Source organism: Rhea americana, unplaced genomic scaffold, assembly GCF_003343005.1.
Source record: "Rhea americana isolate MKP2758 unplaced genomic scaffold, rheAme1 scaffold_28, whole genome shotgun sequence".
Taxonomy (NCBI): domain Eukaryota; kingdom Metazoa; phylum Chordata; class Aves; order Rheiformes; family Rheidae; genus Rhea; species Rhea americana.
Genome location: NW_028186401.1, coordinates 4,595,270 through 4,611,828, shown reverse-complemented (window position 1 = coordinate 4,611,828; position 16,559 = coordinate 4,595,270). Strand labels below are relative to the sequence as shown.

General features: G+C 41.0%; 1 protein-coding gene across 13 annotated transcripts in view; it reads right to left on the bottom strand.

Annotated features, from left to right (window-relative positions):
* The window catches only part of AKAP13 (A-kinase anchoring protein 13), a 230,946-nt gene that overhangs the window by 136,784 nt on the left and 77,603 nt on the right, over positions 1-16,559 (bottom strand). For all 13 annotated transcript variants that reach the window (XM_085308646.1, XM_085308652.1, XM_085308651.1 and 10 more), the window contains one exon: positions 9,305-9,452. In XM_085308646.1, the coding sequence (XP_085164772.1) occupies positions 9,305-9,452 (148 nt within the window). The remainder of the gene's footprint in view (positions 1-9,304; positions 9,453-16,559) is intronic.

Genomic DNA, 16,559 nt, shown 5'->3' with positions numbered 1-16,559 from the left:
TGGAGACAAAATATTGTCACCCCTAAAAAGAGCTTTACTRAAGCATGATTTCATTTCCTACTCCTCTAAAAGTGGAAATCCTGTCCAAACCGCCTATTTTCAGAATTCACATTTAAGTTTTCAAACAATGGGCCCCAAGCTCGAGCAGCTATTTAAAGCCCGACTGGAAGCACATGTTTAGGTTTGCCTAGTAGGTGACTAAGGACTCCTGGGCTAATTGCATCCTTTGAGTTACCATGACAGGGCTGAGTTTAAACAGGTCTTCTAAAGAGCTTTAAGGAGGAGAGGAAAGGCAGGGAATAATGTCATGAAATTYATGCAACATCTGGGCTTTGTATCCCAAAGATATTGCCATCTGGTGGCTTGTACACAGGGAAGTGAAGAGATCAGATATAAGATTTTTTTTCCTGTTTCAGAAATGCAGAATTCTGGCTGTAAAAGTTAAAGTCTGTATTTGAAGTGTGTGTGCACTTCCTACAACTATTGTATTCACTTTTGCAACACAGCAGACCTTATGAAATACCTAAGCACAGACCAGCGATAGACTGGAGACTTTGCTTTCCATTTTAAATCCTCAACTATTCACAGAGAGAGGGTAGAAAGCTTTTAAAGTCCCTTCATACTGCACATCCTAAAAACCTACAGAGGTCTAAGACCTCATATATTACATCATAAATAATTTCAGTATAGATTCAATCAGTTTTTCCTGTSACTGATGTCATCTAGAACTGGCATAATTTCCTTTTAATTACAATGCCTAAAGCAATTAAGTATAACAAAGAGGATGGACTGCAAAAAGTCTTCTTGGCTTCATTGCTTTATTCTATTTTAGGATATTTTTTGTTTCATAATTAAGAGTATTTTAAAACAAATCCACAACTGGTATTGCCAAGTGGTCATTTGTTATGCAACTTGTTTACCCTTTTGGTCTACCAGTACAAAGACTGTATTTTATGAAACAGAGCTTTTTCTATGAAAAGCTGTTTCCTAGGGGGGAAATATAGCCTGTGGTAGAAAAACACATGTAAAGGATTTCACACTAAAATAAAAGAAGTTTTAAATGAAGATATTTCCCAGTTAATTGAAATTCATTTCAGCCTATCCTTTTAACTAGCTGAGACAAAGTACAAAAAAATCTAAAGAACTACAGGAATTAAAATAAATAAAGACAGAACCTGCTTCTCCACCTCTGCTTAGCTACAGGCAGAAAGATCAGTGCAAGTCAAAGCATCTGGAGTAAACAGGAGTGCTTCAGCTCTGGAAATTGCTGGCAACCAGCAGACAGTCTCTGAGGCCCTTTTTGTGCCTCTATTTTTYCTTCTCCTCCCTTCTGAACCCCATGCAAGGATCCTGCACCTTTTGAGATCGATGAACAAGAAAAAGTGACTTAAGTACCCTACAGAAAAAGCTCAGGGTAATACAACAAATTGCAGTTATACATATAGGTAACTRCATCTCACAAAATACCCCAGCTACTGTGTCAGTGACTTGGTGTACAGACCTGACATTTTTATCCTTCACCTGCTTGGTTATTAGCTACTGCAGCACTGGATTTAGAGTCCTAGACAGTCTCTCCCTTTTTTGCTCCGCTGAGCTCTTTGGCCCTTCCCAGATCCTACACGTCATTCTTTAAACACACCCAAAACTCATGCTCAATATTATGACCATTATCTTGACAGTATACAAATTTGCATTATATGCAGCTCACAAAAACAGAAGCTCACAGTGCACAAGCTTGCCCTGCAAGCGTTCTTCTCTCACCTCCTCAAAACACTGGTCAAGTCCTCCCAAAATCTGCCTCTGAGACTCCTGCACTGCCCACCACATGCTGCGGTTACTGCTTTTGACTCGTACAAACAAGGATGAGGTCGTTCCTTTTTTTTTTTTTTGCTGCTTTGTTTGCCAGATCTTGATTTGAAGTTGGATTTTTTGCAGCAGGGGAAGAGCTGCTAAATCAGTGGAGGCAGACAGGCAGGCGAGGAGGCTGCTGCCTTGCAAGGAAGTTTCACTTCCCTGCTCTGCCGTTGGCTTTCTCTACTACCATGGGCTCATTGCTTAGCCATTCAACACCTCAGCCACCCTCGCTAGATTTTCATCCTCCACCTCCCCAGAGATGTTGGGAAGAAAAATATATTAAAGATTATGGCACTCTCGGACATTACGCTAATGAGGACTTGCTGAAAAGCTCAATTTATGATTAACATCAACTTGGAAGAGTAATGTGACGCAAGTGGACACATCCGTGCTAGTCCCAAACTGTGTAATTTCAGTAGCCACAACAGTTCAGCCTCAGCAGCAGAGGTGATTTTCTCTCTTTACATCTTTCCCTGCTTAGACCTTTGGTATTTTCTTGATAGCAGAACTCCAGCTGCCACAGYTTTTTGGAACTGGTGATACCTATTTTGATGATACATCCACTACAGCTGCAGCTCCGTCTGCCACGCAGATGAGCCTGAAGACAGGGAGCGACACATCTGTGAGGCAAAGTTTTAAACTGTTCTGCCCTACTGTTAAGTGCCTCCAGGATCAAGGAAAATATCTCAGATTATGGAAAATTTGGAGCAGATCATTTCAAAACTGATGCATCTTAATAATGAAAGTGAAGCAATGACATAGTAAGCGTTTGGCACCTTTACACTAAGGCGAACAGAAAGCTTACCTGGACTATGCAACTTGATTCGTACTCAGGCCGGCAAAAGAGTTACTGAGAGCACACGAAACATCACTCATTGCTTAATTCTGGTGACTCAGTTACTTACTTTGATGCTTCAGTTATGACAGAGCAGCTCAATTGAGAATATGCTTTTTGCAAGGGAAAATTATTTCCTTTGAATTCGTAATACACTCAGTAGTGGGACAGTGTAACTGTTCCACCTCATCCTTCASAGCAGGTACAAAGCTCAAAATATAAGTATTTTGTCTCTGGAATGATTTCTACATCTAAATCTAACTATAACTTCAGGTGCCCTCTTCAGGGTGCTTTGGCTGGAAAGATAATTAGATCCACTGTTATTCCCTGACATCAACAGGAGAGGTGTAACGGTACCCACCCAACCTCCCGGTAAAGGATTAACCACCTCTGCTGGGCTCCTCTCAGCCCACTCTACTAGGAGCTTGTAGATGTTGCTACTACACAAACGAGGCAGCAAACCAAGACACATCCCAAATCCCGGGAGCCTCCTRGGCTCTCTCCAGTACACCAGACTACCTTACTGCACCCGCAGTTTAACAGGTTTTCTTCCTTATGTCATTTTTATAATCTTCTCCCTGACCAAAATATTCTCTTTTGTACACATATACCTGGTTATTAGAATTCAGGATGGTCTCAGGCCTGTATGGATGTAGTATCAGGCCTGATACTACATGCAGCTGTAAATCTTTAAGTCCACTTCATTTAGTGTGAAGGGTTGGCACAGTTCTTAATGAAAATTTTGCAGCCGAGGATCCATAACTTGCACTAGCTACCTATTGGTTTCCGTTGCTTCACTCAGGAACRAGAGATACTCTTGGCCTTCATCCCTTCCGATTTTTAAAACCAGAAAGGACATCTGGCAGAGCATTTGCCCCCAGGGCTTCCTCCTTTCACTTCAAATCTGCATAGACAAAGCTCAAGGTAGCCTGAATTTGCTGACATCCACTGAGGCTGTAATTCCCCTTCATTTGAGTAGTCACGAGGCACAGAATCAAGACACCAGAAAGCTTCTGGCTAGCCCAGATGCCCAACACAAGAGACAACGTGACCGACAGCAAAAGCCAGTTTGTCACAGCGGGCCAAGCGGCATTGCTACTGCCCTGGCCATTTTTTGCTTTGATTCCTATTCCTTTTTATTTTTGAACACATATCAAAAATGCCTACGGCTTCAAATGTCTGCCCCTAGTAGACAAGAAGTTTCAGATCTAAAATCTTAAGGAAATGAATCAGATGAGAGTCCTAATGTGTTCTGCACCATCATGGAATGTAAAAAAGAAAAAAAAAAACAGATTGTTTACTACAACTTCAGAAGAATAAGTGCAATGACTACAAGTCTCAGACCAGTGAGAGTACAAAATGCATGGCAAAATGCATAGCCAGGGAACTGAACGGAGAACTGCCAGAAGAGAAGAAATTCAAATTGGCCAAGAAAGTAACATCAAGTAAAACATAAGATGAAYGCACCATGACGCAGGTTATTTTGTCAGTAGTCCTAGAGGGTAAACATGTATTGCCCTACTCACTTATGTTAAAGTTAAGATATTACTCTCCTTCCTACCCTCCTGACAGCCCTCCAGCAGCTTACGTCTCCTCTGAGGCTCCAGTGCCACAGCACAGCCAGAGAAACCCTCACACGAACGGCTCCCAGCCACTGTGGCAGGAGCTCAACCACAGCAGCTCAAGCAGGGTGACCTGTTTTCACCGGTTTAGGCAAATCYAGCTGACTTATTACTGAAGCGGATAAGGAATGCTCACGTATTTTTTTTCTGAGTTATGGAWAGAGCAACTTCCAGCTAGCAGGCAACACCTCGACCTGCTACAGCAAAATCCAGCTGCGATGATCAATCTACATGCCCACAGTAACAAGGTTTAAAAATGGTGCAARTAAGATGATAGCTCTGGAACAAACAAGATGATTATCATTACTACATTGATTTTCATACCGYTAAGTAATAATTACAATTGTCCAAGTTGCATTGGTTTGTTCCAAATCAGAATTTAGTCGGGAACACAAAAAAGTCATCATACACTGGCTTTATGAAACAGGCACACTCTTAAATTTACTGCATCAAATACTAAATGTTCCTGTTGAAAAATGGATTAGCCTTTGCTAGAGTCTGTGTTTTTTAGGGTACTAGAACATGCTGTCTCTGCCGCTGTGGTTTCTGAAACAGAAGTGTAATTAGTATTAAATGGATGTGAAGCCAATTCAAGATGTAGGRAAAATGATTGACCTTTCTCAAGCTTCTTGAAGAAGTACAAGTCTTTGTTAATCATCATCTCAGCAGTAAGTAAAGGAAATAACGCTGGAAACCAAGGTTAATTTGCCACCCTTTTGTGAGGGGCGGGTACCATTCTGTCAGCTATGAACACTGCTGACAAACCAACTCCTATCCGTTTTTCCCAATCTCATGACCCCTCCTTCAGACTGATGTGATCATTTCAAAGTTGCATCCTTCCATTAACTCAACCTTCCAGCACCAATATTAATTATAGACAACGCCAAATCTTGCATCCCACTGTTAATCAGGTGCTTTTAAGGAACTGTTGTATTCAGCATTTGCTGGAAACTGAAATTGCAACTAAATTCAAAACCTCTCACCTACCTACCATCCCAGGTTTGTCTCAAGTTTTGCTATTGAATTCCATGCATACACTCATATACACACACATATGCATACATATACACAAACATATATGCATACATACACACACACACATATATATATACATATACATGAAAACATCTCTGCCTTTTGAAGAACTGCGACAGAACAGTCACAGACTCACAGGCTCATTCATGTCGGAAGGGACCTGAGGAGGTCTTGTCCTGCTCAAAGTAGGGCCAGCTATGAGACCAGATCAGATTGCTCAAGGCTTTATCCAGYCAGGCCTTGAAAACCTCAAAGGATGGAGGCTGCACAGCCTCTCTGGGCACCTGCTCTGCTGCTTGACTATCCTCCTCACGGGCGAGCTTTTCTCGATAACCAGCCTGAACCTATCTCCYTCCAGTCATGCCCCGTGTCCCATGTTCTCCCATCAGGTACCACCATGAAGAGCCAGCCATGTCTCCTCGTGGACCTCCCCAGGGCCCAGGACTGCTGTGGGGTGCCCTGAAGCTGCCCTTCTCCAGGCTGCCCAAGTCTAGCTCCCTCAGCCTCTCCTCCGTGATTTTCCAAGCCCCAACCTTTGCAGCAGTCTGCTGCTGAACTCATTCTGGTTACCAGCATCTCTCCTGCTCYGGGAGAGATGCCCAAAACCAGATRCAATATTCTAGATGTGCTCTAATGAATGTGGCAGGGGAGAAGAGCAGGGGAGAGAGGGACAGGGGACAGTCACCTCCCTTGATCCTCTGGCTACGCTTCTGCTCATATAGCCCAGGATGCTGCTGACCTTCCTTGCTGCCAGGGCACAACACTGGCTCAGGTTCAGCTTGCTCTCTACCAAGCCCCCTGGATACTTTTAAGGCTCTCTCTTTTATAAAATCACGACATAAGCAATGGGAAAGTGAAACTCCAATTTTTCTTCCTTACAAATTTGTACAATTTATTACTTATTAGTATGTTAACTGTGAAAGACTCCACAGCATCATTCCACAGGTGGCATTTCAGGACAAACCACCAGCCTGGGAGTTAGAGTCTGATACAGAATGCAAGCCAATTACAAAACAGAATGCAAATTCTAATATTTTAATTTAAAAATTTCTCTAAGGAAAAACTGCTCCCATAAGTTTACTGTCAGAAGTCCTTTTTTTTTTATTTTATTATGTACAGAAATAAAAGTTTCCTTTTGAACAGGAATCTTTCTCCTTTCAAGAAAATCTTTCAGAATATGGAGAATTTTAACATACAGTGAGAATTTAGGAGGTATTCTGACAGTTTATATTTCCATTTCATTTTCTTTCACTTCTTGCCTAAAACCACATTATGTTGTTATGATTAAAAAATAAAAGTGATCTCCTTTGAAAGCTTTGCTAAAACATTCTACTTAATTTTGGCAGCAAATGTAATCAATTCATTTCTCTTTCTGTTTCTTATACCTCCACATGTTGCCAATACATTTGGATTTCTAGTGACAAAGTCAAGAAAATGAAGTCAGTTTCTGTACTTCTATTAGTTTTAACAGAATTAAAAGTTCTCCTTTGAGCCCCAGCACTCAGATGGACTTCAGACGAAGTCTACTGGGGACCCTATCAAACTTTGAAGACTTGGGATAAGGATGAGAGCTTGTAAGGGTAGTACATGAGATTTAAGGCAGGCTGGCTGAGGGTGTTGGCTCTTGAGTTAATCAGCCGTTCCTTCCTCTACCTGACAGCGGCCACCCTTCGAGAAGCTGGTATGCTCCTAAGGATGTGCAATACGTTTCCTTTGCAGAGGTAAAGAAGAGCTGTTTAAAGCTGTAAATGAAGGATGAGCTTTTGGCTAAAAGCTGTTTGCACAGTTTACTTCACTTCTGTAACTACACAGTACTTGCTAATTGCCCAGGCTAGGATGTTTAAACAAGGGCTGGTCTCCCACACTCTGTCTCTTGTTCATGGCTAATCCTGCAGTGAGGTCAAATAACGCTAGCTATGAGTCACCACAACCATTTCCAAGGCAACTGGCTGAATATACAATGTAAACACATGATTACAGATGCACTGTAGCGTTCAAGGAGGAGGAGGAGGAAGAGTTAAGTTGAAAGAAGTCATGCTCTTATTAAAATCGGAATAGTTAGTGTTGAAATAACACTGGACAAACATCTGTCTCATCAAATAGTAGGATAAAACAATTGTTTTCTTCTACTTACTTCATCCCACAGCCCCCTTCACCACCAAATTCTTTTTTTTTTCTGAGATAGTATCTCCAAAATGAAGTATGAACACAGAAGATGGTGTGACCCAAACAGCTGTTTTGAAATATGTGTAAGGTAGGTGTAACCTCTTCCCTCATGCTGCAGCTCTGGGCAGTGCTCATTGACTGTCAGGAAGGAATGTTTCCTTGAGGTCCTGTTAAATCTTTCCCTGATAAAAGCTGCATTTTGGGATGGGAACCATCTCCATGTAGCATCTCACTCAACAAAGTCACGGATCAAAACAAAACACTCATTAAAAACAAAGCAAAAATAGAGAGCAATTATCTACCTTCCTTTTGGATGGGAAGTGGAGTCAGACTCAGTTATTGCTACTAATATTGGCAAGAGGAGACAGAGGGAGCCTGCCCTCGTGACTCAGGTCTGCTTGGGACCAGTAGGACAGACAAAGCCAGGATCGCTCCCCACCACTGCGCTTCAGGCTTTRTGGCTCACGTCACTGTCTGAGCAGCGCCCAGCGCTGTGCAGAGGATGTTAGGCTAAGTGATGGTAGGAAAGCATTACTCTTGCACGGAAATCCCATGCAGTAYGCCGGTTCCTTTACAGGCTGAGAGGGAACACAGAAGCTTTTCAGTTCCTTTCTTGGCAAATTCAGTCATTCACATCCCGCGAGGGAGATGAGGTCACCGCAGCCGATGCTGTCAGAGTTGCTGTGTGTCCCGTGTGCATGACACAAAAGCAGGCTAAGAGTTACCAGCTTGCCTTCTCTTCTGGGAGAAAATAATTACTCATCTAATTGATTGTGCTGGGTTCCAGTAATCAGGAATTGTGTAAAGACTTCTCTTCCCAAGTAATTTCAACAACCCAAACAGCATAAAAAGAGACGGAAGTGAGCAAATAAGATAGCTAACTTTTAGCCACTAATCACTAGGAGGAAGTACCATATTTCAATAGTAAGTTCTTCAGCCCAAATTGTATTTAACACACATCTCTCATAAAACAATAGCTATCAGAGACGGATTAAAAAAAACTCAAGAAATACACTCCATCGCATAAGCTATACTGTATATAGCGAAAATGTCAGACATTTTTCTCACACTAGTATCAATGTGCTGCATAGCAACAAGTCAGAATGAAAAGTTAATGGTGAGGAACGCAGCCTGGAACATGTTCATTCCCACGGTCCTGAAGTCACCAGAAGAAAACGCTGTGCAGATTTTTCTTCCTTTTGTTTTGTTAACGGCATGAAGTCGTAAAAAGAGTGGTGGGCTTTAATGTGAAAACCCGCCCTGTCTGAACTCTGTGCTAGGGGAGAAGCCACCAAGCTCCACACGTTATTTCTTCTGCAGGAGTTTCAGAAACTCGATTACTGCTCTGAACTGCATGGTGGGGTTAAGGGGCAAAAGGGCTGTATTTCAACACCACTTCAGTAATGAACCTCTCAAGTTAAATAGATCCCAACTGCAGCTAGAACTTACCAGGCTGGACATCACTTGAACAGCAGCATCTCTAACCTTGCAAACATGTCTGCCRTTATCTGGTTGTATTTCAAAGCTTTTTATGTGCAAATATAACTTTATATTTTCTGCCACAGAATTTTATACATACATATTAAACAATTATTATTTCACAGCCATACAATTCTGGCAAAATCAAGTAAGGGATTTTTAAAAAGCAAAAGTAGTCATTTTATCCACACTTYTTCTCAGTAGATGTGCAAATGAGAAAAAAAAGACAAAAATAGCATTACATTTAATTCTTCTTGAATTAGCCAAATTTCATAATTACTATACTGTTTTGCAAAAAGAGGTAAGCGTTTACCAGGAGCAATTGTCTCCAAATTCCTTGGACTGATCTTCCTAGTGCTTGTGCAGTGTTGGACAGTTGAGCCAGTAAACACCAAGTAAAAAACTACATCATCTTCCACTTTGTCTTCCTCAGTCAGCTGCACTGTAATAACACAGTCACCCTAGGAAAAAGGACAAAATCAAAAAGTTCAGTTACATTTGCAAGACCTGTATTGTATAAAATAAAACCTCTTTGCCTCCAAGGTTCCTGCTTCTCGTTCATACACCCCTTTCACACGATTTTGGGCCCATTCTAATTTTCAGATGTGCAAGTCCTCATCAGCACCTTTCTCAGCCATATATCTCARCCATCAGACTATATACGGAGCAGGATAGCCAGTGCATCACCTAGAAGTATGATGAGCACAGCTTTGGACAAAGGTACCCAAAAGACTCAAGGACAAACTCAAAACAACTTAATGTGGTGAAATCATAGTAGCATCTAACACATGAATGCAAACCTACATGTAATTTTATATATACACACATATACATATCCCCCACATACATATAGCAAAAGACAAAGCAGATAAGCAACCCAAAATTGCTTCCATTTTCAGACATTTGAACAAGCCAACTCCTTACTCACTTCTTGTTTGAATATCCACCTTCCCTCTGCCAAGCTAGCCACTAAGTTCATTGCTTCAGCGAACTTGGTTTAATTACTGAATACATCTCTTATCCTCAACCTACAAATCCACTAAGCTAAGAAAAGTTMATCTCCACTGAGATTTTCTTCAGCTTCCAAGAGACAAAACGTGGACAACTAGGACATCAGCAGACAGCAACAGCCAGGCAACAGAGCTATGTGCAACAGTGACTGGCAACTMCAAAAATCACAAAGGGCAACACAACTGTAAATGCATACTGTTTAGAGCTGCATATGAGATAAACAGGCTACCTTCTATTAGAATGGAAATTTAACTTCTGTTTCACCTTGAGAGCTAGGTACTCACATGCACATCTAAAAAGCACATTCAGTATTATACCCGCAYAGCGCAATGACCGTTTCCCAAACCATCACAACGTAGGCGCGTTCACATCCTCACTGCATGGGCAGCAACAGCTCTTCTCACTTAGTACTCTGAGGGATCATGCYTTGATGAACAGCCTTGTACAGATCAAAACCAGTAGCTTTTAAAACTTTGCTTGTGTAAGAAGAGGAATCTGCCATTTATATCCCGTTGGCTGAACATTCCTACTTAGTTTAAGAAGTTTTGTTACAAYGTCTTAGGGATTTAGAACAGCAGTGAGCAAAAATGAGGTGCATAAAAGGTACACGGTTATCCTAGGTAACGCAGGATATGATACAGTAAATATATCGGCAATCCAACACCTGCACGTACAGCAGCAGCATCCGCCAACTTGGACGRGATGGGAAGGGATGGGAGATGCTTTGCAGTTGCAGCTGCATTAAGGGAACGGTGTTCATTTGCTCTCACTATCCACCATTTATCTGCCTGAAAAAGAATTATATAAACCACAGGACACTGAGAACAGACTATGTTGTGACCTTCTTCTGCTCCTTTTCTATCAAGATCAAAACCAGTTGGATGTCCCAGTTTTATACTGCAGCTGCATTAGTCCACTCCCTGCCACCATTGAGCATATGGTTAATGCTGAAAATCTGGAAAAGATTTTTTTTGTGGATTATATAATTCTAATTTACAAATCCAATAAAATAAGCATGTCATTTGATTAAAAATCTGCTCCTTATGATCACTCAGTTTGTTCTCACTTTGACAAATACAATTATTGAAAAAAATCTCAAGACTTCCAAGTCCTCCAGTACACCGAGGCCACGCTAGCATCATCTCCCACGCTTCATCTCAAGTCTCCCCCCATTCTCCCTAGACTCCTTCACTTAAGCACAGCTGCTTTCTCTGAGTTCATGTCTTGTTCTCCTGCTCTTTGATTTGCACCATCCACTCGCTCGTAACCGTGGCACATTCCCAGCAGCCAAGGGACAGTCTTCTGCCAGGCCAGAGGGAGCTGGAGCTTGGCTGCCTCAAATGTCTCTCACCCACCAGTTTTGGGGGACTCAGCTCCCTTCTGAAGCTGACCATAGTTCCAGGACCATAGTTCAGCCCATCTGTATTGCAGACACCCCTCATATGGGAAACTAATGTTATTTTAGCATGTACAATCCTACCAAAAATTCGGAAGGGAGCACAGCAGAGAGCATGCCAGCCCTGTCTTTTACATGAGAAATTTGACCTAGTCTGTCTGGTACCACTTGCCAGGGATGGAGTAGCATGGACTAGAGGTTTTGATAGAAACAATGTTTTTTTCAGCACAGCACACATCCAGCAGGCCAGTCTTCAAAAAAAAAAAAAAAGTAGCAGAGAGGCTACTTTGCATTTCCACAGGCTGCACAGCTAGGAATATAAGTTTAAGAAAGTTATCACATGATAATACTAGACCAGACTTCCAGCTGTGGATAAAAGAACCATGTAGCAAAAGTATATATCATGTACAGCCAGTGCTAAAATAAAAACAGGTGCAAAAAAAAATTAAGCTTTAAATTCAAGCATGACCAGTTCACATGCTGAGTTGAAAACTAAATATTAAATTCCAAGCAAATGGATCCAGTTTTGAGCGGATGTTCAAAAAACAAAGCTAAGTTTTAACCTACAAACCTTTGTGCTTTGATTTTTTTTTTAATCTTTTTGTTTGAACTGTTCCTCCCTTAAGGCATCAACATACAAAATATTTAAAGGAACTTAAAATGAAAATGACATTTAAGGCCACTCATCAATAGGGCTGAATTTAAAGTATTTAAAGTAAAATCTGTTAAAGGCTTTAAAAAAAAAAAACTCACAATTTAAGTACAGCTACTCCAGTTCCCATGAAAATAAAACTGCAGCGTACATTTGAGAAGACACTCGTCTATACACACGGACTAGTCCCTTGCCAGTATAACATTTGATTTCATGGAAAAACAATTTAATTTTCAGCACTGTTGCAAAAGATAATGCATATACATAGTCATTAATCACAAAAAAGCAGGATAAAAAGGCTAATACAATGTGCTGYCTGTGTAAACTCCTGTAAGCACCCTCCACATCAGAGGTTGCACATAACACTACATAACTTGAGATTTATCTAAACTGAGACTTAAAAAGATAGCTGAACTTCAAATACGAGTAACATGACCATAAGACTTTAAGCAATCTGCCTAATTTTGAGGGTGGCCCTGTTTTAGGAGGTTGGCTAGACCAGATGACTTTTAGCAATCACTTCCAATCAAAATTATTCTGTTTATATTTTATAGTTTATGATTATTTAGTTTACTGTATGTTTAAGTCTAGGGGAAATGCAAATTATCACCAGCTGATACCTATCCAAAAGGCTCTTCAGCTATGTCTTCGTAGCTCTAGATGGAGAGACAGTTCACCACCCCTCAAAGGAATGAATCCTTCCAATGCTAGTTGAGTTTTTTAACTTAAAATTTGAGGCTGTCTTCATACATTGTTAGCAAGACAGATAAGGTCCGTGAAATACCATGTATTTCAGTTTACTTACAGGTATCTTCTAAGCTAGGTCTTCTCTGTACTATGCATAGCACAACTCACTGTATAAAGCAACCTGAGATCCCAGAACGAACAAAACTACCACAAAGCAGGTAGAAAGGTGGTCCCCCTTCAGTGCACGGCTTTACTCTCCAGTCATTAACAATTCTGCTGTCCATGCCCAATTTTAAATTAAAAAGTAAAAAAAAAAAAAAGTTCTACTGAAACAATATATCTGTTTGAAGAGGAATTAATGCACAGAAGAAACTTCTCTTTCAAACATTTCTGGAGTTAAAGAAAATCAGTTACAAATGCAGCCAAATTCCTTAAACCCACATAGAAGAGTTTCCAACAGCACTATTGCAACTCAGCCTCCAAAAAACATTTTAATTGAAGTATGTTTACCTTTATTCATTTAATATTATCCAAAATATGTCATCTGTTCAGTATCACTGCCACACAAGGTGGTTATTATAACCCTTCTTTCATCCTGATGGCTAGAAATGGAAGGCTAGTCTGCCAATATCCCCTTGCTGAAAGTACAGATAGATCAAAGCAATTCTCTGGAATGCTCCAACAAATAAGAATAATTTAATTTCAAAACTAGTTTGGATCGACTAATATTTACTTGGCTTAGAGCCCATTGGAAATGAAAACATTCCATTTTTGTCCATTCATGAAAAAGGTCACCTTCATTTTGATCTAAAAATCCATGAAAAAGCATTTCAGATATCTGTAACACGATGTAAAGAATGYGGATGGTGCTCCTTGCTGTAAATACCTTCACTTTCTCAAGCTGGAGGGAGAAAACCTAAGGCCTGCTTCATGAAGTGACTAATGCATTGGAAAAGGCAACTTAATTTGGGGTTTTAATTCAGAAACTGATTTTAGTGTGGCACAACGCTGAACTGCTGGCTTAGTTAAGGCAGCATAAATGCAGTTACTGCTTTTAAGAAACTAAAGCAGTTAAAGGCTAACGACAACCCACCTGCTGTCAGTACGCTTTGGCAACACTGGGATCTTGTTCCATTTGAGGTATTTGCTTTTCAGCTGCTACAATTACAAAGGTACATAAATTGCATGTAGACAAGGCATGAGCAATTTTGAGTAATCATTTCTTCTTTCTGAGACTTGGTTTCTGTGTCCGTAAAGATTTGCCTTCAAAGCATTTTCACAGGTGACGCTATCAATATTTGCAAATGACAGTGAAGCTAACAGAATCTTCAAATGCAAAAGAATCAAGATCACTTACATCATTTATCAGTTCAAAATCAGTATTCACCTTCTAAAAAGTAGTAATTGTTTTAAGCATGTGAAGACATCTTTCCTTCTCCCTTCAGGCTCTGGAAATCTGCTTTATGAGAAATCAGTCATGTTGGATCCTGTATAATAGGATCACAAGGACAGCCCTTGCAAATCCACRCATTCAAGATCTCAGCTGAGAAATGCAAGTTTCGCTGGCAAGGTTAAGTTCTCCCTGGGGAATATCAGTTCTACCAGCTACAGGTATATTTTGCTAAGATGGGCTAGGAAGGGAATATACTTCTAGCATGCCAGCTAATGAATTTTCAGGTTTCTACAAAAAAGGCAAATTGTATTTTTATACGTGAAGCATGTGATTTCTAAAACAGTTTTTCTCATGGCTCCTACTGGGAGTTCTGAAGTATGTTATCTGACCCACTAACCACCCACTCTGGCCTCCCCACACACACAAAGGCTAAAAATACTTATGGAAACGAAGCATGTGTTGGAAAGCAATGCTGAAGCACTCAAACACTGATTTCACATACTATTTTTAATAGGAAAATACTAACAACTAATGATCCTGCATTTATTCTACATGAAAAAGCAAAACTGGTGCTGACAACCATTGCCATCTTTGGCTAATTTTTCATCTAGGTAACACAAGCCAATATGGTCCTGCTGGACAGAAAGTCAAGGTATTAGATGGTTTGGAGATTCACATGCAAGTAAAGAAACCTTCCTTGCAATACATTTCCTTTGGAAAAGCTACAGCAGAAGTCAGCATTCTGGTGCTTTACTAGCAAGGCTGGATAAGCCTGTGGATTAGATGAGTAAGTGTAACCTGCCAGTGTAACAAGTTTTGTTTTGTTTCCACTATTCATAACATGAACCAGATTCTTGTTGGGTCATTGCTTATTACATTATGCTAGGACACAAAAGAAGTATGTTTTTGAAACATTTTTCCCCCCTTATGGAAAGCGTCAATGCTTTCGCAGGAGGACAGACACACAGAAATCACGGTTGTGGTTTCTTTTTATTCCTTCAAGAAATTCAGGCTCATTTGTTTATTTTCAGATGGAGATGGACTTGCTGTTACCCCTTCTGCAGAATCAGACACAGAATCATGCTGACATTACAGCAGTAGGCAGGTCCTCTCGCACCCCAGYGCTTCAAGTTTCCCCATCAATGAGATGAGAATAATGGTTAGAACTTACTGAGTATTTTCCATCCAAACAGCTTTTAATGGAAAAGCTGGCTTTTCAATTATATTACGTTTTCGTTGGAAAATACTCAGGACCGAGAATAAGCAAGTTGCACAAAATCAAAGGGAAAGTTGAGATGACTCCGGCTCAATCGAGAACCACAGAGTGCTCTGAAATCAGCTGGTGGGTCAGAAAATGACGATAAAGCAGCTTTCAAAAACGCAGTAGAAATTACCCCACCCATAAAAAAAWATAACAAAATATAACCGTTTAGATGCTATACAAGCCGTTAATAGCTAACACTGCCAGTAAAATAGATCAACAGAAACCTAGATCAACGGGGCACTGAGCTGTGCCACCATGCCAGCAGAGCCGGGGAGCTCGGACTATTGCTCCCATCCAGGGTCACTCAGGGCTGCTGCAAATCATGTGCGCAACCCCCCAGGAACCACCTCTGGAGAGGACACTCGCAGCCCTTTCTGCAGGAGCATCACCACGCAAAGCACTAAAACAACGCTTACGCACGAGTGGAAAAGGAGATCGGGGTTCAGGCAACTTTTTTTAGGGCAAATTGGAGCAGCCTCATTTCCTAGAATAACCCTTCAGACTGAGAAAGGCCTAAAATCCAGTTTTCTCAGATCTGACTAAGCGGTGTAACTGGACAGCTGCTACACAGACACCGAGCATGACCACTGCTGTCTCTTAAAATGAGAGCAACGCTCTGTTCTTCCACTGCAAGAAAACACATCAAGCAAGCTGTTCAAAGCGGCTGTTTTCAGGTTAACAGATGCAGACAAGCACTTAAACCCAGTAAGATGGAACTTGGGGACAGCTCCTACCTTCACGATTTCCAGCTAGGTCACCTTCCCTCTCTGCCTTAGCACAGGTGGCTTTATGATTGCTAATTTTGAGTGCATTTTCCCTCTTAGGGACTTTACTAGGACCTGTAAATTGTTTGCTGTTATTCCACTCATAGATGCGCCGACGCTGCATTTGGGACATCCAAATCCTTTTGCAGATATGGCCGCACACCCTGCAATCTTTTAGCACACGTATGTGACAGGAATGGACCAGAGGACCAGGTCAGAGGTATACATTGCAGTAAAACAAGAGTCCTTACAGATATCCTCAATTCTGCCAGTGCACATCGACTCACAAGACCGCTCCGGAGGGAAAAAAAAAAAAAAAAAAAAAAAAAAATCACGTCAAACCGCTCGTTTTGCAGAGCTCCAAGCCCCAGAAACAAAGGTAGCGCTGTGAAATATGCCCA